This window comes from Anas platyrhynchos, chromosome 10 (assembly GCF_047663525.1).
Source record: "Anas platyrhynchos isolate ZD024472 breed Pekin duck chromosome 10, IASCAAS_PekinDuck_T2T, whole genome shotgun sequence".
Classification (NCBI taxonomy): Eukaryota; Metazoa; Chordata; class Aves; order Anseriformes; family Anatidae; genus Anas; species Anas platyrhynchos.
The window spans coordinates 709,559-728,468 of NC_092596.1; the positions used below are offsets into that span (position 1 = coordinate 709,559).

Sequence of the window (18,910 nt, forward strand, 5' to 3'; positions counted from 1 at the left end):
AAGACCCCTACAATTAGTCTTCAGCAAGCGTTGCAGTTTCTGATTAAAAAAAAAAAAAAAAAAAGGCCTGGGTTTAGAGGCATGGAGCAGCTCAAATACCAGTATGCTTTGCCTTTTCTTACTGTACAGAGCTGCCTGTGCTGTCATTAAACTTGAGGTGCTACCGGTAGGAACCGAAATCAGATCTCATGCATCTGACAACCCATAATGCCATCCCGCTAGTTGCAAACAATCCCAAGTAGCTCTTGAGCTGTAAGCAAGCACCCTGAGCACTGGGCTCAGAGGGGCAGCTAGGGAGCTGTGTTCTGGTAATGTCAGTAGCTCAGACACCCACTCTGTAGGAAGAAAAATCACAATAACCTCTTCTCCTCTCCTCCTCTCTCTCCTACTCACCATTACTAATTTATCGTGATTGTAATGGTTTCTATTTGCTCTAAGCAGATCCTGTTCCCTTCCTAGGAAGACCTGAACAGCTACAGAGACATAATATTCCCAGTGGAGGATCTGTTTTTGGATTCAGCCAGACTCAGGCAGACTTAATGATCTTTAGATGGGAGCCCCCCCTTTTTCGACTAGCCCACCCATGCCCATTTTAATGTGATTGTAATCTGAAATCGGACACTGGGAAGTGCATCTGGATTAACCCATCCCACGGTAATGAGCCGACTTTTAATTTATTCTACCAGGGAAACCTTCTGAAAATGTTTTACGTCTCTTCAGAAACCCAGCCAACGCTTGCTCCTCGCACCAGCTGCTGGTGCTGGAGGCTGAGTCCTGCATGCACCTCTGGTTATTTCACAGCACTCAGCCTGCGTCTGCTCGACTGTTTCTGGTGTGATCCCACCAGCTGCTCTGCCACAGAAGTCGACCAGTGCAACAGGCCCCTCAGCCCAGCCAAAAGCCAAGGGACAGAGGCATCATCCTGTGTCTCTTGGTGATCAGCCCTGCCTGTGTTTTCCCCAGGCTGCTCTTGTTGGATTTAGGGCTGTCACCTTGTCACAAAGTCCTAAATTATGCTCCCTGTGCCTGCTGTCAGCATGGCTGTCAGTTCCTAAGCACCGTGTAGTGCCCTTGGCTTTACACTTGTCTGCACCACCTGGACTAACTGTGAGCATCCTATAAATAAGAAACATTAATTTGCTTACGACTTTCCCTCTGCCCCAGGTTTTACAGGGGCACACAGGAGCTAGCAGGTCAGGGGTGCCATCATGTCCCTGTCAGTGGTGCAATCTGTCTCGATGTCACATCTCCTGGGCATGCCTAATTTTCCAGGGCTGTTTGTTTGGAACTAGCTAATAAATTGCTGTTGTGAGCCAGCCCCGTTGTGACCTGTAACTCTCGTAAGTGCCTGGTCTGGCCTGTTTGGTGTCATGTGCTCCCGGGGCTCCCCTTGGGTGCAATTTATCCCATTGGTGCTGAGCGGGGCTGGGAGATAAAAACCCCCGAGGGCCAGGGGACGTCTGCCTGTGCTTTTGGGCGCCTCGCTCGCACACTGCCCCGTGCAGGGTGGGCACAGGCTGGGGCTGTCCTGCACGGCTCCTGTGCAGGCAGCCCCGCAGCGAGGGACAGCTGATTGATTGTGTGTTTTGTAGCCTTGGAAACTGAAAGGGCATTAAAATTGCATACTGTGTGCGGTGCTGATGCACTCTCCTCCTCGTAGTGCTGCCACCGGCTTGGAGACAGCTTCAATCTCCAGCTGAAAACCAAGAGGTACAAAGGGCACCAGCAGGTCTTGGGGAGAGACTAAACTACAACCAAACAGCAAAATATTCAGAGGGAAGGATCTGTGGGTGGCAGTGCTGGAGTCCTGGGGCAGGGTCTGACTTTCAGCCCCACCAGCGTGGGGCCAGACGTGCCCTCCCTGTGCTGCGGTTGTTTCGGGCAGCTTTCCCCCAGCACTAGCGGCACTCACCGTCCTGTCCCTGCCAATAAAACCGCTTTAGCATCAAATCTAGGTTACTCTCCCTTCCAGACACCAGATTTTCCATTTTCTAAAATAGTACCAGAACGAGGGCTCTCCCAGGATCCCGTTTGCTCCTACCTGCCCTGTTGCTGCCCATCAATCTCGTGGCTGCCTGCCCACACAGCGGGTGTTCATCTATACGCGTGTGGTAGAGGAGGTGAAAGTACCGTCTGCGTCACGGGATCCTGGGGGTTTATTTGCTGGGAAAACGGGTCCCTGATGCTCTGGGAGTGCCAAGGTTTTTCCTCTAGATCCTACTGGGATCTAGATCTGCCGGGCACCATCCCACCCATCTGTGCCCTCCCTGGCTCCTCGCAGCCTGGGGAAACTCAGGGCCCTTCAGCTGCTCCCCGTCAGGGCTCATGCTGCAGCAGCACAGCTGAGCCCACAGTCCCCCAGGACCCCCTGTCTGGACGGGTGTCCCCTCCTGGGGTCCCCTCCTGCCACCAGAAACTGCCAAAAAACAGCCGCCAGATCTGAAGAGAAACCACACTGAAACCTGTCAGAGAAACGGACCGGGGAGGTGGTGAGTGTGTGGGGAGGAGGAGCGAAAGGAAAAGGGTGCAGAGAAACCACAATTTGTTGTGGGCTTGAAGTAATGGGCATCCAACGCTCAGAAATCATACAGCTAAATGCAACAGATCCCCACAAAGCCGTGCTGGCAGTGAGTCACTGGTTAATGTACTGGTAACTTGGATTTATAGGTTTAATACTTTTTCTGTTGCTGTGCAGATTGCTTCATCAGTTTTCTTTCCTGTCCTGAGGTACTGTAAAATAGGATCTTTTGGGTTGGTTGTTTTTTAATAAATGTACCATATTTCAAGGAAAACGTTCCTTGCCATTTTTCCCCAAGCCTTGAAGTGGTCTCTCTGATGTCCTCGTCCAATTTGCAGGCTAACTAACTACCTCATACCTATATAAATGCCTTTTTTGAGGATTAAAGAAGTACAACAGTCACTGCGAATGCGTTTATTTCAATAGCGGTCATGCAGGCAGGGCTCTTGAATGAAATAAACTTATTAAAAGACCTGTTTCCTAAATAATAATAAAGTTTGATGCTTATTTAAGTTAATACACACAACATAGTCAAGATTTTTAATAATTACGTGTGAGCGTTTTCCCTTCCAGGCTGCTCGGGACCTGCCGAGCGCTGCCTGCGGCCGAGATCTCGGAGTCTGAGGCACATTTGGGGCGTTAGAGCTGGGGGGTGCCTGGGGATGTGTGGAAACGCTGCGTGATGGCAGACAGCGCTACGGGTGCTGCTGGCGGGTTCCTGGGCAGCCTGCAGGCCTGAGCACGGCTGCACAGAGCGAGGCGACACGGATTGCAGCTCTGTGGCGTTGTGGTGCTGAAGGTGCAGGTGTTCTCAGGGCTGAGGCTCTGTGCACCACGCATCAACACCCGCCTGCAGCTCTGTGCGCGCTGCGTTTCGTCAGCCCGTTACTCACACACCGCCCCCCGCCCGGCCGCTCAGGGCCCTACGGAGAGGCGGGGTGGGGGCAGAGGCGCCGCGCCCCGCGCTCCGCTCCCTCAGGCAGCGGCAGCCTCGGCCCTGCGCCCCCCGCCCCCGTCCATTCGGGGTCCGCCCGCACCCCGCTCCCCTCAGCCCGGGCTCCCCTCAGCGCTGCCCCCCCCCCGGCCTCCCCTCACGGTCCCGCCCCGCTCCGCCCCGCCCGGCTCCCGCGGCGGCGGCGGCGGCGGCGGTCGGGGCCCGGCGGCTCCTCCCGGCGCTGCGCTGCGGCTTGGCCGCCATTACAGCGCAGCCCGGCGGCAGCAGCGGGCAGGGCCGGGCCGGGCCGCGCCACGGGGCCCGCCTGAGCGGCGAGGCGGCGGCGGCCGCCCCCGGGCCGGGCATGGGCGGCTCGGAGGAGGCGGCGCGGCGGCGGCGGCGGCGGCGGTGCGGGCGCTGAGGCGGGCGGCGGCAGCATGGAGGCCATCTGGCTCTACCAGTTCCGCCTGATCGTCATCGGCGACTCCACCGTGGGCAAGTCCTGCCTCATCCGCCGCTTCACCGAGGGGCGCTTCGCCCAGATCTCCGACCCCACGGTGGGCGTGGATTTCTTCTCCAGGCTGGTGGAGATCGAGCCGGGCAAGCGGATCAAGCTGCAGATCTGGGACACGGCCGGCCAGGAGCGGTTCCGGTGAGCAGCGGGGCGGGCCGGGGCCGGCGGGCGAGACAAAGGAGCGGCCTCGGCCCTCGCCGTGTGTTTCCTCGCCTGGCCCCCCGGCGCTGCCGTTCCCCGGCTCGTTTGGCCGTGTGCGGCCGCGGGTGGGTGCCCTGGGGCAGGGCAGTGCCGGGGGCCGGCGGTGCCCCCGCTCCGCTCCTGCAGATTTGCCCCCGGACGAGCGCTGCTGGGGCTGTGCCGGCTCAGCGGGGCTGCGAGCCCGCCCTGAGCGGTGTGTGTCGGGCAGCTCTGACCCTCAGCAGCTCTTTTGGTGCTGCTCCCTCCGGAAGCACTCGCCGTGCCCCCAGGCCCTGCGCTTGGCCCAGCCCCAGCCCGAGGAGCGCTGTGCGTTCATTGAAGAAACGCAGCCTGCCCTGCCCTGCCCTGCCCTGCCCTGCCCTGCCCTGCCCTGCCCTGCCCACAGCCTCCCCTTCAGCTGTGGTGCTGGCGCCTGGCCCGGGATGTGCCGTACTCGGTCCCTACGCAGGGACAGGTTTTTTTGTCTGGCCCCTCGGGCTCGGGGCTGGCGCTTTATTCTGCTGTGGCGCTCAGTTGCGTCAGATTCCAGCTTCGGGTCTTCAGAAAACACGGCCCTGTGCCGACCATGCACTGCGCTGCGAGGAGCAGAAGCCGTCAGATGGCTTCAGTTCACTTTCTCTAAAATGCCAGGAGGTTCGGGGCCCTGGAGGCTGCTTACCCTTCGTGCTGGTGCTTGACCCAGCCTGGCTGCAGGTCGTAAGCACGATGAGCAGGCGACCTTCAGCACAAGGGCAGGCTGCGCCGCTGCGCTGGGCAGCAGCATTCAGCAGAAAGAGCGTCAGGGGCAGGAGCAGTGACAGACACAAAAGCAGGCACTCGGCCGCTTTGGAAGGCCCTCACCAAAGTGCAGACTTAAATTCCCAGTGTGAAAGGCCAGAGTGAAGTGAGCAAACGCAGCTGCCTTCCTGGTAGACTGTGAACTATGACAAAGTTGGGCAAAAAAAATCTGTTCTGTGTTTATCTCTTTCAAGTCATCGTTAACCCTGTGAGAAATCGTGCCCCTTAAAGCTCCTGCGCTTCTTCTGCAGGCTGTTTTTCTTGTCAAAAGGCAAAATACAGCTTTTGGGGGTATAAGCAGAAGACTCTCAGACTTCTGGGCATAGGCAAAAAGCATGGTGGTGCACGTGCTCTCCAGAACCCTTAAAACTTTTTTGTCATAGTGCAGGAAAGCTCTTGGGAAGGAAATTCTTCAGAATAACCTCCCCCTTTTCACAGAGCTCTCAATTTTTAGCATTTCAAGCCTGTTCTGCACTACCTTAAAGGCTGTCCCACAAGAAAGTAACCACTGTAGTTATCTTGAAGACATTATCTTGAAGACACCTTGTTGGCATTTGCTGGTCTGCATCTGTGCTATGTTTTTGCTCTTCCTGACCCCTGTTGCGAGTTGTCTCACTGTCAATAAGGCTTAAATTACGGTTAAGCATGTGCCTCGCTGTTTGGCCAGATCAGCCCCAACACCTTGCTCTTTGGGGCAGCGCCGAGGCTGTTCTGGAGCTGTCGAAGAGCAGGGTCTGTTTCTTCCTGGATCCAGCAGGTTTTGCCCACCTCGGGTTGCTCAAACACTCCAGTTTCTTGTCTGAAACGTGATGTTGTGTAATGCTAACAGAAGCAGAAGCATGTGCAGCCCTCACCCGCTGGGAATGTGTACCACCACCTACAGAAGAGCTGCTTCCCTCCAGCTGGCAGCTCTCCCTTGGCTGAGAGGGAAAGACTCAAACAGACAGCAGAGGACCCCAGGTACAGGAGCCCCACCACGAGTACACAGCAGAGCAGAGGAGGCTTCCCACACAGAGGCAATACTTTTCTGTTAAAATTTGGTTAAAATAGGTGCGAGTAGCCCCACTGCTCGGCTGCGGTGCGAGCGTGGTGGGGTGAGGGGTGGCAGGAGCTGGGTAGGGGTCTGGGAGGGGGCTGCGCAGTGACGGGCAGTGTGAAGGCAGTGTAGCTCGCCTCCTGCGGCTCAGTAAGGGAAAGCCTGTGGAAAAGGCTTTAAGAAAAGGCACTAAGACCTTCACCTAGTTTTACCTCAACGCAACGTTCAGCTTGGATCCCGTCATGTCTTTCAGGAGTACCTGAGGCATCGGTGATGCTGGCAGGAGCAGCCAGGGCTGATGCGCTGAACGCAAGGGAGAAGCAGAAATGCCTGTGACAGTGGTGGGGGGCGGGATTCAGAGCACCAGTATCTGCTTGCAGCTGGCTGGATAGCAAAAGGCAGATCTAATCCCCTTGGTTCCAAATGTGCAGAGCTGCTGTTGGCCCTGGGCCAGATAACGGAGAGGAAGAAGTTGTCCAAGCGCAGCCAACTCTCATTTTTTTTCCCCATTTCTGGCTTTCTTCAATTTTGGCTGTGGATTTTCATTCATTGTATGTCTGTTGATAAACCAAACCTTGAAAAAGCCAACCAGTCCTTTTTGGGGCAGTTTCACTAGCTATGCACGTTGTGGGACAGAACAACCTCTAACAAGAGTCTTGAATGATTGAAGAAGACTTGTCCCAAGGTAAAACTGCAGCAGTGCTTACACTTTCCCAGCAAGAAAAGTTCATGTCCCAGTGCAAATTCCTCCAGGGACTGAAATCGATCAGTGCTTCTGGATTTAGAACTAATCCATGACTTTGCAGAAACACCAGGTTTACAGCATCTTGCTTTTCCCACGTGTAGCAGTTGTTGAACTGCATTCTCTGTAGCCCTGTTAGCTGCTGGCGCGTTGCTTCTGGCTGCATTGAAGAATCATGGAAGATGCTCTCCAGCTCTCAGCCTGGGGTTTGGGGGGCTTCTGTTACTGTTCAACGTTTTCAGGATTTGGGAGGAACAAGACCAACACTAATGCAGATTCCCCTTGGAAGCTGTTGTATCAGGGGACCAACCTGGCTGCTCCTGTTGGCGTTAGCTGAAGTTGTGCGTCCCGGCAGCTTGACAAGGGGCAGGAGGCACCAGGTGGATGTCTGTGTGCGTGTGCCAAGGCCCTGGGTGGATGCGGGGTGTGCAGCTCCATGGGGTGCCTTCAGACTCTGTGGCTTCCCTCCTTGCCTTTTATATTCCTATCCGTGGGTGTTTGGTCCAGATAAACCTTTTGAGTTGTTACAGTGCTGCTGAACCAATGGGTCAGCCAGACCGATCCAGGGACGGAGATCAGCTGGGGGGGAGCTCATTCGACTAATGGCAAAGAGCAGATGGAAAGCCTCGATAGACAGGAGAGGCCAAAAATGCTGTACGGGGATGTTCTGAACAGAGCAGTAATTTATCAGTGGAGCGGTTGCCCGAGGATGAAGTTTTTAAGCCAAAACTGGTTAGCGTTTTGAATGACAAGATCTCCAGAGCACAAGCCGAAGCAGTAAGACATGACCTGAATGGCATTCTCTGTCCTCTAGCCTGCAGGGCAAACAAGGTGGCAGTAATGCTGCTTTCTAAAGCGCAGACAAACGTTCAGAAGTGCCACGTTTAGGTTAAGAAAACAAAAATAACCAGAGAAATGAGAAAAAAAAAAAAAAAAAAACTTGCTGTGCCTTTTCTCCTGGCCAGCTGTGACTCACGTGTTTCTTGTGGCTCATGCTTTTCCAGGTCCATCACCAGAGCCTACTACAGGAACTCGGTTGGTGGACTCCTCCTCTTTGACATTACAAACCGCAGGTCGTTCCAGAACGTCCACGAGTGGCTAGAAGAGACCAAGGTGCACGTCCAGCCCTACCAGATCGTCTTTGTTTTGGTAGGTCACAAGTGTGACCTTGACACGCAGCGGCAGGTCACCAGGCACGAGGCTGAGAAACTGGCTGCTGCTTATGGTATGAAGTACATTGAGACCTCCGCTCGGGATGCCATTAACGTGGAGAAAGCCTTCACTGATCTGACTCGAGATATATACGAGCTTGTTAAAAGGGGGGAAATTTCGATCCAGGAGGGATGGGAAGGGGTAAAGAGCGGGTTTGTCCCAAATGTAGTGCACTCTTCAGAAGAAGTGGTGAAATCAGATAGGCGGTGCTTGTGCTGAGCTCTTCTAGCGAGAAAAGTGGTGATGAACTCTACTAACCAAATGTACTTTACTAAGTGAACTCGGTGTGACAGAAGGGAGAGCGACACTCCCGTTGTGAACAGCCTCCCACCTTGTTTTGGACACGAGGACAGCCCCAGGAGAGCGATGTTCTGTTCCATCTAACCTTCCAGAACCAGGGGTTACAAACCAAACGGCGAGTGAGCGAGGGTGCATGCAGATGTTGTAAGGAGACAGGCAGCAGAAATGAGGGGCGGCAGCAGGACACAGAGTACGTAAGCAGCTCTGAATGGGCTGGCACATGCCAGGGTACTGTCCATGGCCTGTTTTAAGTAACTCTATAGCTCTGCGCTGGGTGTTGAAGCCACAGTACAGCTAGTGTAGGAGTCTGACAAACTGGCAGACAGAGAGAAAGAAAGAAAGAGGACAGCTTAGTTTGTCTCAGCTGCTTATTACCAGAAAGGTGTAAAGGCAGCATGGGTACCATTTCCTCATAAGGCCAACATCACAAGAGAAGTTTACTGACATGGTATGCACATTTTTTTTTTATATTTTTTTTCCTCTCCTTACGTTCTTGAACATAGTTCAATAGTAAAGACTATTCTGTGGAATTTCAAGAGGAAAATAGTTATTTTATTGGTAATGAAAATTCAAAGGACCTCTTCTCCAATAGTGCTTTTCTTGCTGTGCTGAAATGGGATTGCAAGTGGCAATGCCTGCTCCAGTAGTAAATTATTCAGTGCATTTTAAAAATATTTATTGCCTAGGTATGTACCCTGAACGTACCCCGAGTTCAGGGCTTTCCAGTAGAGTTACGTGGTCAGGAGCATAAAGAGAGACCCATGTGCTCAGATGCTGGGTTTTAAGGCCGGAATGTGGTGTCCAGGTGGGGCACGCCAACATTTCTGTCTTGCCAACAGCACTGTGCTGACATTTTGGGTGTCTTGCCAGCCAAGGCCAATAGGAGGAATGGAAAGGAGGGGGTGAAACAAACAAACTTGAAAAGCTTAACTCAGGTGTATCAGACATCCTCAAAGGTGAGATTTGCTTTTATAGAAGTTAAATAGCGTGGAAAGCAACAGCTTCCATCACTACTTTCTGCTGTTAAAGTGTCATTTTCTTTCTCGGCATCTGTGGACGAAGAGAACTAGAACGGGGAAGGAGGAGCACAGAACAGAAGTGTGCGAGCAGGTGAAAAGGAAAGCCACACGACAAGCTCAAGAGTAAAATCTGTTTTCCTCCATGTTTTAATTTGACAAAAGAGGATCCATCTGAGGTTGGTCATGGTGGGTGGTAGCTGTTGTTACAAAAGCTCTGTGTAGGTGGCTGTTTTCTGGGAATGCTGTTCCCCACTTGAGCTTTGCTTCCTCTAAGTTTTAACCAGCTTTTGAACTGCAGCAGGGTAACTGGGCCCCTGTAGCAAAGTTCAATCTATTAAAAACAAACAAAATGATAGTGACTTTTTTACTTCAGTGTGCAAGCTTTATACACCAGACTACTAATGGGTGGGAGGGATTAGGTGAAACCACAGGAAGCATCTAGTCTTTGATTTTAGGCCTCTAAGTAGAAAATAAAATAATTGCCACAGATTTTTAAGCTACCCTCATCAATGAAAGTGTGGGTCTTCGTTGCTGTTGAGTTCAGATTATGTCTCCCTTGAACCTGTTCTAGTTTGCAGCACTTGGGTTGGTCTGTATGAATAATAATTTTAAAAAGGTTTCTGCATTTAAGCTGAAAAACAAACAAACCAACCAACCACCCTGAAAATTAATTAATTTTATTTTTTTTTTAAAATGTTCTCATAGAATTCCTGTTCCTGGGCCCTGCTGGGAGGGCACCAGTTGCAAATGAGACTGAGGGAGGGGTGGCGATGGTCTAGCACCTTTCAGTAAGTTTGTCACTGCTGAGGCCCCCTGCTTAGTCTTGAATAGGCTACGAATATATTGAAAACCTCATACTGAGACCCACTGAATTCCAGGCAGGTTCAGTGCTGGTCAAGTTGAGTGCCCTGAAGATAGAAAAAAAAAAATCTCTTTACAAAATCTCTTTCTAGGTAAGCAAAGCTGGAGAAGATTGATGCAGAGCACCACAGGAGCGTGGTTACCATGGGCTCTCTACCTTCAGCTTCTGCTGACGCCAGTGGAGAGCGCAAGGTTTGCTCAGACCGGGACTGTTAGTCCTGTTTTCACAAAGGCAAGGACAAACAAGTACAAAAGGGTCGTTTTTTTAAATCTCTTCTTTCAAGGTCTGGTTATTCACAAGGTACGTCCTGGGTTGCCTACCTGAGGGTAGCAGCTGTCCTGAAGGGCAGAGCTCTACATTAAAGGCAGTTAAAACTTGGATCAAGCAGAGTTTTAGCAATAGTAAAATCCTGTAAGCCTCTGTGCAGGAACCTGGCCAGCAGGGAAAAGATCACTTTTCTCAAGGCAACCAGTATTTTATTTAATGTGTTTGGACATTCCCATTCTCCCTCTCTGGGCCTTTCTGCTCCCAGAGAGAAATTCCAGAAAACCTAAGTGAGTACCTTCAGGTCTTCAGAGTAAATATTCAATTAAAAAATACAAGTATCATAATTCTGACAAGGAACAGTACAGAAGGAAATGTATGCAGTCTTAACTACTTAGAGGTAATAAATGGTTATATTAAATGATAGAAATCATTATATACATCTTTTTCTAATTCCTTGCATTTTCTAGACAGCTTATTAAAATATAGATGTAGATTCATCTGTACAAAATTTGGAATGTTTTTTCTAAGATGAACTTACAGGCTATCCTCAGAATTCTTTTCTAACAACTGGTTTTAATGCTTTGACTTCTAGTACAAGAGGGATTTAGAGAAACCAGAAGGTCATACCCTTCACAGGATAAAGGTCAGGAGCTCTTTTACTCTAGGACAAAAATTTCAAAAAAAGGAAAAAAAAAAAAAAAAAGCTAACTTTGTGGTCTCTACCACATGTTAAAAACAATCTGCATGTTAGGTTGAAATTGCTCTGAACCTCCAGAATAAAAGCATACTATACACTTTCCTTGCTTTCTGTTATGCACTGTAACGAAATGTGAAAATAATGCTGTATTTAGCTGTCTGTATGTGACTGGAAATATGCTTGTATTTAGCAAAATGGTTACTGTGATAATGTGAATTCTAAACTTGTGAAAAAACTCGGGTGTTTTTTTTTTTTCCTCCTTTCCCCCTTTCCATTCTTACCAGTAAGCTATCTAGTACCTGTCCCACTTCTCTACAACAACCCTAACTGAAAATCTGGTATTTGACTGGCTCAACAATAAACACGATCTTTGCAATGCTATCTGCTATACATTATTGATCAGATCTTCAAAACCAGCCAGCTGCAGTGCTGAGAGAACCAATGCAACCCTAGAAACACTGGCCATTCTGAAACCAACAACAACCCTGTTCCCTACAGCAGTACCCAAAAAAGCCGTAGTCTCTCCTGGAGGCGTCTCTCAGCAGGCAGGACATAGCAGCTAAGTAGCAGCCTAAGTAAAACCCTTGTTTGTACTCCAACAAAAACGTAACAGCAAAGGACAAGGCAGCACTGGACAGATCAGCTGTATGGAAGCCAGAGTTGTTTGTGAAATTTTTAACTTGGTATCAAGCAAACAAAAAACCTACACCACAACCAGAGTTTTGAGCCATCTCACCTCTTCCTCCCGCAGCCAGATACATTTTGACCCTGCTGAGCAACTCCAGCTCTGATGCTGCCCACCTCCCCCACACCAGTACCAGCATTAGGTCATTGGGAGCTGCACACAGGCGGGTTTTTTTAGCTAGTGCATAAATGCTTAACTCATCATTTCATTGTGCACAACAAAGAAAAGCAATTGCTGCCATAGGACCAGCGAGGGAAGCAGCAGTGGGGGAGGAGGGGAAGTGCTTCAGCCTGTTGGGATCTCATTAGTCCAAATAGAAGAGAAAACTGCAAAAGAAATGAGGACATGTTTGCAGCTGCCTCTCCTGTCATTGCTGATGCTCTTAAAAAGAAAGGGAGAGAAGAAGCCCACAGTGTGATCAGCCCCAGCTCCAGCCTAGCATAGCAAAGGGCAGAGATCCCTGCTAGTCAGATAACACTCAAGATTTCAACTCCTCTCTTCTAGTCAAAGACACCAGAACAAAAAGCATCTCCCTGAAAAAAAAAAATGTGGATGAGCCAAGCCCAGGTACATACATGTACTTGTGAGCAGCAGTGAGGACTTACCTCTTCTATTCCCATCCCTGCAGCTCTGACTCTTCCACAGCCACAGTGCTGTCAAATCAGTTGCTTCTGTTCACAACTCAGATGTGCTGACTCACAGCCCCCATTTCACTCCAGTATTCAGCAGCTACATTTCCTGATGCTGCTTCAACCAAATTTTTCACTCCCCTGCCCGCAATTAAGAGAGGAAACATTACAAAAGATTGTGCATCAAATTCGTGACTTTCTCCCACAAAGAAAGATGCGCAAAAACCAGTGTTTGCCACAATTGCTTAGTTTTACTATTTTAATATCATGAAATAAAAGTACAAAAACTTTACAGGTATATTGTTTCTTACATGAAGTTTGAACAGTTAACATTTGCATTTATTTTGCAGCAAAACCTGTATTCCTAGTCACAGAATGTGAATATTAGCCACTGACATCACCAACGAGCATTTCATTTTAGAGATACTGCAGAGGTAAAAGGCAACAATCTCGCAAGGCTTCATAAGAACCAAAAAAACATTCCAACTCTTTTAACACCAGAAGTCAGACTGCAGTCAACCACCCTTCTCTAATACAGGTTTCACCACCGAGGAGGCTGAGAGTGTTAAGACATTTCAACTGGACATCTTGTCTAAAGGATCGCAAATGGGGATTCTCGTGCTTACAGGCTGCCAGCATTTTTGTGTCCTGGTTCAAGACATTTGCAAAAAGTAAGCAGCGTGTGCATGTGTATGAAAAAACAGGGCGAGAGCACCTGCAGCCTTGACATAGCTTGTGCTCTTTGCTCCATTTACCATTTTTCTCTGAAGACAAGTCGCAAACGGTTGTATGTAAAGTGCTGAGAGTTAACAGGCAGTTAACTAACAAATAATTATTAAAACCAAGTTTATCCAAAGTGTATATTCAGGAATGCTTGTAGGTTGATGCTGCCAAAAAAGTACCTGACAGAAATAAAATCCAAGACGTGACAGTATTTTTCCTGCTTCCTAGAACAACATAGCTGCATGTCTTCCCAGCCCATGCTGACTTTATCAGCTGCACACAGAGATGAAAAAGTAAACCCTTGCGTTACCTTAACCTACTAAAATGTCAGAGTCAGTTCCATACACGCACCTCACCTTTTCAGACAAACTTCCAGGTAGAAATTTAGTTGGAACAGACTGGTCTGATCAAAATACTACGTCCTTTGCTGGACCACGTGGTGTCTTTTCGAATAATTGGTAATTTCATGAAGCATGCATGAAACCAAATTTTGAGTTTACAAATAAATAAAATGGTGCTCATAGTTTTTATATATTTTACCATTTACTGAAATGCTTAAAGTAACTCAGTCCCTTAAGAATGAACTTTGGGGGTGTTTAAATAAAAAATATTTGCAAATTGAAACCACATTTAAAATTGGCAAAACTATGCTTTGTTTTTGGAAGGATCTTCCTTGTTTCTTCTCTTTACGTCCCAATTATAAACTCTAGCCATATCTGAGGGTGTGGAATTAAGGAAACTGCACATGCATTCAGATGAAAGAAAAGAGAAAGAGGAAAAAGCAGGTTATACAGTTGGCTAGACTGCATACTCATAGCAGTCTACACAAACCTCTCAGTGAAAGAACTGATTTGGTGCACAGCTTTAACACATGGGAATACCAGTAACTGCAGGAAGGAAGGAAGGAAGGACAGACGGACGGGTCACTTTGCTTTGCAATGGTGGCTGCCTGGCCATCAGCGCTGACCCATCATTGCAGCCCACTCCTAGCCCAGGCTTGCAACCATCACAGCAGGTTTCGCAGGGACCCAACTACAAAGTCGAGCTTTGTACACCCAGCCACCAGCCCTCAGCAGTGCTAAAACAGTGTCCTTGTTCGCTGCTAAAACAAAGTTCTTGGAGTGCTACAGGATTTTAATGGCAGCCAGTCCCAGATAAAAGCACGTCTGGAAACGAGTAACTACCTGTCTGGTACCTTTCATGTACACCTCCACCCCTGCAAATTAGAAGGATACTGACTTCTGTAGTGGTGAACTGATCCCTAAGAAAATCCAGGTCTTCCTCTAGAGAATCAAGGTTTCTTGTGGCTGTTGACAAATTCTTCTCTAACAAAGCCTGAGCTTCATCAATATCGTATTCAAGCATCACATTGGCCTAGAGAAAGAAAAAAAAAAAAAAAGATTTGTATAAGCTTTTACTCTTGCGTGGTAAGGAGTAAGCCATAGCACAGATACTTCATACTGTTGTGAATATTTCACACCATCGTTTGTAATTAATCACATTAACAGAGCCTGTCCTGATAGACCACAACAGGACTGAGGACCAGCAAAGCCAGAAGCCACTTGAGGCTTCCACCACTTCAGCAAACCAGTGACAACCCCCCTGGGGAATTGAACTTTTCTTCCTATTGCTAAGCAAGAGGGGAATCCTCTCTCTGTGGACTGCAGTCAACTTTTAGGTATCAGTATCTCATCCCCACCATCTTTGAGAAGCAAGAGACTCCTCAGGTTTCTTAGCCGCATCTTTCAAGGGTCACACAACTCTACAAACAATTTTCGCTGCATTCAAGATTAACCTTAGGATCTATGTGCAATATGGAAAAACATATGGTTGGTAACAACAATTATTACAGGTAAAGATGTAAAATGCATTAAAGTCCAATATAGCATGGTGATTTTTAATATACAAATCTTCATTTCAGTAAGGAACTACCACGTAGAGTGGGAAAAAAAGTGGTACCAAGTAAAGATGCGCCCGTGAAGCTTTGTCCCATTTAAGAACTCTACATTAAACAGAGCCACGTACTATTAACTAGATGCGAGTCCAGGAAATACCATGGATGCAGGTATGATAGAGGCCATTCTTTTTTAAATAACTGGAAGACAATTTCTGCAGTAATAGTAAAACGAATAGGCCAACACACAGACTGTAAGCAACGTGGAGGATAAAAGGCAGAAAGCCCAAGAACACCTAAAGATGATGAATAAATCATTTGTGGTATTTCATGAGAGCTTTTCTGTATGAACCAGCATGAACTTTCTTTGATATTCTCTATCAAAATAAACCTGCAGCACTGTGAAGGTCTCTGTGACTTTTGAAGGCAGCCTCTTGAAAGCAACAGGTATCAGACAGAAATATTCTCTTTTTGTGATAGAAAAGGAGGTTGGGAATAACTGCCAAATCAGCCAGGACGCTGTACGTGTCAACAACGTTTCTGTCCTAACCAGGCTGTTTGGTTTGGCAGCCAACACTTGGGAACACCAGGGATTTAGAAGTCTCAGAATAAACATTAGCAGGTTATCGCTACAGATAAGGAAGCCTCTGCTACGAAACATCCCAGCCTGATTGTTTCAGTGCTTAGAAATCCGCGTTTCGAGCTCTGATCCCACCAGTCTTTAGCACAGACCCAACTCTCAATGCTGGCAGGTTATCTGTGAGGAACAAAATCCCATCTTTCCCCCAGAACCTGCATGAAGAGGGAAAGCAGCACGCTAAATACAAATAATGTAAAGACAAGAAGCTAGTTAACAAACTTAGTTGTTTTGTCTGGCACATTGCAATCCTAGGCAATTACCGGGGTAATGTGAACCACAACGTGATTAAGGAAAATAGTCACAAATACGATTTTGGGGAAAAAACGGTTCAGCAAGACTACAAATCTCTGTGGTCTTGCTATGTTCAGCCATCAAAACAGAAACACAAGCTCCACTAACGTGCTGAAATTGTCTTCCTAGGCTTGCTTCACTGACAAGACGCAGCACTACCACGTACACACCAGCACAGTTATGCCCCCATCTCCTAGGAGGACAGATGAGACAGTAACAAATGCTGTCTCTTGTAAGACTACGTTATTTAAACAGTTTCAGGAGTTCTATTTTACTTACCCCCAACCACAAACAAACTTTATCTGTAGGAGGAACTGAAGCTTTGCAGTAGAGATTATCTGCCAATAAAAATCTGGTTTCCATTGGATTTGTGGATTCCTTGGGACAAATGACAACTTAAAATTACTATTTTCACTAGAAACGTATGTCAGAGACAAAACGTACAGTAAGGAGTGCACTTTTCTGCTTTTTTGCCGTTGGTACAGTATTAACTTTGGTGGAACTAAACATTACTTTACTTCAACATTCAAGTCAAGAGTTCCAAGACTAAAGCATTTTTAAAAATATTTAAAAGCAACATAGAAATCTCTATAAGGACTGGAGAGAAAGTCAAAGCATAGCTGCAATCTATGCACTATGAGAAGTGAAGTTTGCATTCCAAACATTACTTGTTTTGAACTAGCTTTCAAAAAGTACTACATACCTTTAAAACAATTCTGTTATTTATAAAGGCATATTAAGTGTGCTCTCCAAAACATTTCTTGCAATGTGTTCTGTTAGGGTGGAAAGGTAGTTAGCTTTTCTCATACTTGTTAGATATTCAAAATAGTTTACCTTTTTCTTCTGCATGTGTTTTAAAATTTCTAATGTCTGTTTAATTTCAGGAATCTGACTTTTTAGCCTGTGAATTAACAACAGTCATAATTTATTATTTTACAGAGACACAAAGTTTCCTAAACAAGTGATCAGCTTTACTATACAATCCAACCTCCATTTTAACACTTCAATCTCTGAACAGCTTTCCAGGCCTAAAAATTCAGATTTTAAAGATTATAGCAGGTAAAGACATCTCATCTACTGCTTCACCTGCCTCTCAGCATACTGAGGCTCACCAGCATTCTGAAGTGAGCAACACAAAGGAATTTCAAAGTGTAACAAACACAGAGTATCACAGACCTATTTGCTGAACTGCTGTGTTTCTGCATGTTTCTGACCTCCACAGAGGAGAGGGAAACCTCAGCAGAAACACAGACAAAACCCACTGCAGGTAAAACAAAACAAGCGTGTTTCTGCTGAGGTCTACAAGCCACAAGGCTTAGGGCCACAAGACTTGGCACTGTTAAACTGAAAGCTCCCTCCAGAGCTGAGGGGTCTGCCGCCTCCTCAGGGATCTCCCCGGCCCTCCCGTCCTCCCACACCGGCCAGGCTCCAACTGCAGCGAGCACCAAATCAGGCTGCCAGCTGTGAATTACCAGGGGAACACCACCAGTGAAGAAACTTAACTCAAATGAAGTTTGCCTCAATGCTTTGATTCTGGGTTTAAAAATTTGCTTCTTACCTAGCTTCAGATCAAGACTGAAGCTACTGCAGAGCTAAGAGGTTACTGACCCAAAAAGTTAAGAGGCTTGATGCAGTAGATGCTGACAAAATGTATTCTTATCTGAATTAGGCTGAAGAAATTACAACAGTAAAACAAGCCTTTTTAGCCTTAGAGGCTAAGGACCAATTCAACAATACTTTTTGTTTGTTTGGTTGGTTGGTTTTGCATATAATTCTCATGAATAAGAAAAAGGAAGCTGTTATTTTTCCCAAGGTACTGCCAATATTAGTTCTAACAACTATTTTTTACTTATTGGGATACTTAAATAAACTAGGCTATATAAAAAAAAAAATAGAACTGCGCTAAACATTTCCCAGTTCTGCAAGAATTATGACTTACCTCCTTTTCTTTTGAGCAAGATTAAGTTCCAAAAATTTATACTTCTGATACTGCTCATCCAACTTCTTAAGAACTACGTCTGCTGTCTCGTTTCCAGGCTGCTTCATAAAAGAATCTACATCTTCCTTTAAGGGGAGAGAAAACCCCTCAGCGTTAGAAGGGCTTTGCAGAAATCCCAGATATAACTCTGCTGTCATTTTACTCGCAGCTAAGTCTGCATTTTTTTCTAGGTAAGCAAACTTCTTTTTTTCTGGAGTAAAGTACAAACCCACTTTGATTTCTTTCACACCTCTACACAGCCCCCACCCTTCTCCTTCTGCGGGGAGCCTCGCAGCGGGCGCAGGGCGCGTTTCCCGCCGGGGTTTGCAGCGGGGGGCTCGGTGCCGCCGGCGTTAGCTGAGGAGGAGCCCCCGGCTCCCGGCTGAATTCCCCCGCCTGCCCACAGCGCGGGCACAGCCCCTGCCGGCTGTCAGGCCGGGCGCTGTGCAGCTTAACACTGACGAAGCAGAAGCGGGCAGGGCGCACAGGAGGAGGCGGAGGGGAGCGAGGCGGGCTCCAGGCCCCCGCCCGGCGGGCTCCGGGCCCCGCAGCCGGGCAGCGCCTCAGGGCCCGGCCCTGCCCCCGGCCAGCCCTGCCCCAGCAGCCGGGCCCCCCGGCCCCAACGCGGGGCTCCCCCCGAAGCGCCACCCCCCCCCCCCCGCCCGTCGCCCCCTCGGTCGGCGACTCGGCCCCTGTCGCGACAGCGCCGCGGCCTCACCACGAACACGGCCTCGGGGATGCCGAGGGGCCCGCGCCGCGCGCCCCCCGCCGCCGCCTCGCCGCCGGCCGCCGCCATCTTGGAACCCGCCGCTGCGCGCGCGCCGCCGCGGGAGGAGAGGGGAGGGCCGGGGCAGTGACGTCATCACGGCCGCGCCGGAGGGAGGACGGGAAGGGGGCGGGGCGGGGCGGGGTCACGCGGCGCTCATTGGCGGGGCCGCGGGGGGGGGCGGGGCCACGCGCGCCATTCAGAAATCGGGGCCCGCGGGGGCGG

At 48.7% G+C, this 18,910-nt stretch overlaps 2 protein-coding genes across 9 annotated transcripts in view; one reads left to right on the forward strand and one right to left on the reverse strand.

The window, feature by feature from the left end:
• The first annotated feature begins 3,431 nt into the window (after positions 1-3,431).
• Positions 3,432-11,460, forward strand: RAB39B (RAB39B, member RAS oncogene family). Of its 6 annotated transcripts, none has more exons than XR_005268191.2 (4): positions 3,432-4,104; positions 7,727-9,429; positions 9,959-10,041; positions 10,207-11,460. XR_005268191.2 is itself a non-coding variant. In XM_038184309.2 (3 exons), exons 1-3 carry the CDS (start codon positions 3,890-3,892, stop codon positions 9,302-9,304), a joined length of 444 nt encoding a protein of 147 aa, XP_038040237.1. In that variant the 5' UTR covers positions 3,434-3,889; the 3' UTR covers positions 9,305-11,460. The 6 variants fall into 6 exon arrangements, 2 of the variants coding, with proteins under 2 accessions (XP_027321357.1, XP_038040237.1); XR_011811657.1 differs by having other exon boundaries at positions 3,434-4,104; positions 7,727-7,947; positions 9,297-9,429; positions 9,959-11,460; XR_011811658.1 differs by lacking the exon at positions 9,959-10,041 and having other exon boundaries at positions 3,434-4,104; positions 7,727-7,947; positions 9,297-9,429.
• Positions 11,461-12,624: 1,164 nt separating this feature from the next.
• The window catches only part of VBP1 (VHL binding protein 1), a 37,661-nt gene continuing 31,375 nt past the window's right edge, over positions 12,625-18,910 (reverse strand). Inside the window, exons 1-6 of one of the 3 annotated variants that reach the window (XM_027465548.3) lie at positions 18,638-18,795; positions 17,881-18,005; positions 16,776-16,842; positions 16,221-16,319; positions 14,352-14,490; positions 12,625-13,832 (exon numbers count right to left, since the gene is read on the reverse strand). In XM_027465548.3, the coding sequence (XP_027321349.1) occupies positions 13,762-13,832; positions 14,352-14,490; positions 16,221-16,319; positions 16,776-16,842; positions 17,881-18,005; positions 18,638-18,715 (579 nt within the window). In that variant the 5' untranslated portion in view covers positions 18,716-18,795 and the 3' untranslated portion in view covers positions 12,625-13,761. Of the gene's footprint in view, positions 13,833-14,351; positions 14,491-16,220; positions 16,320-16,775; positions 16,843-17,880; positions 18,006-18,637; positions 18,796-18,910 lie in introns of those variants that run through there. The other 2 variants (XM_027465547.3, XM_072042919.1) reach the window with 2 other exon arrangements.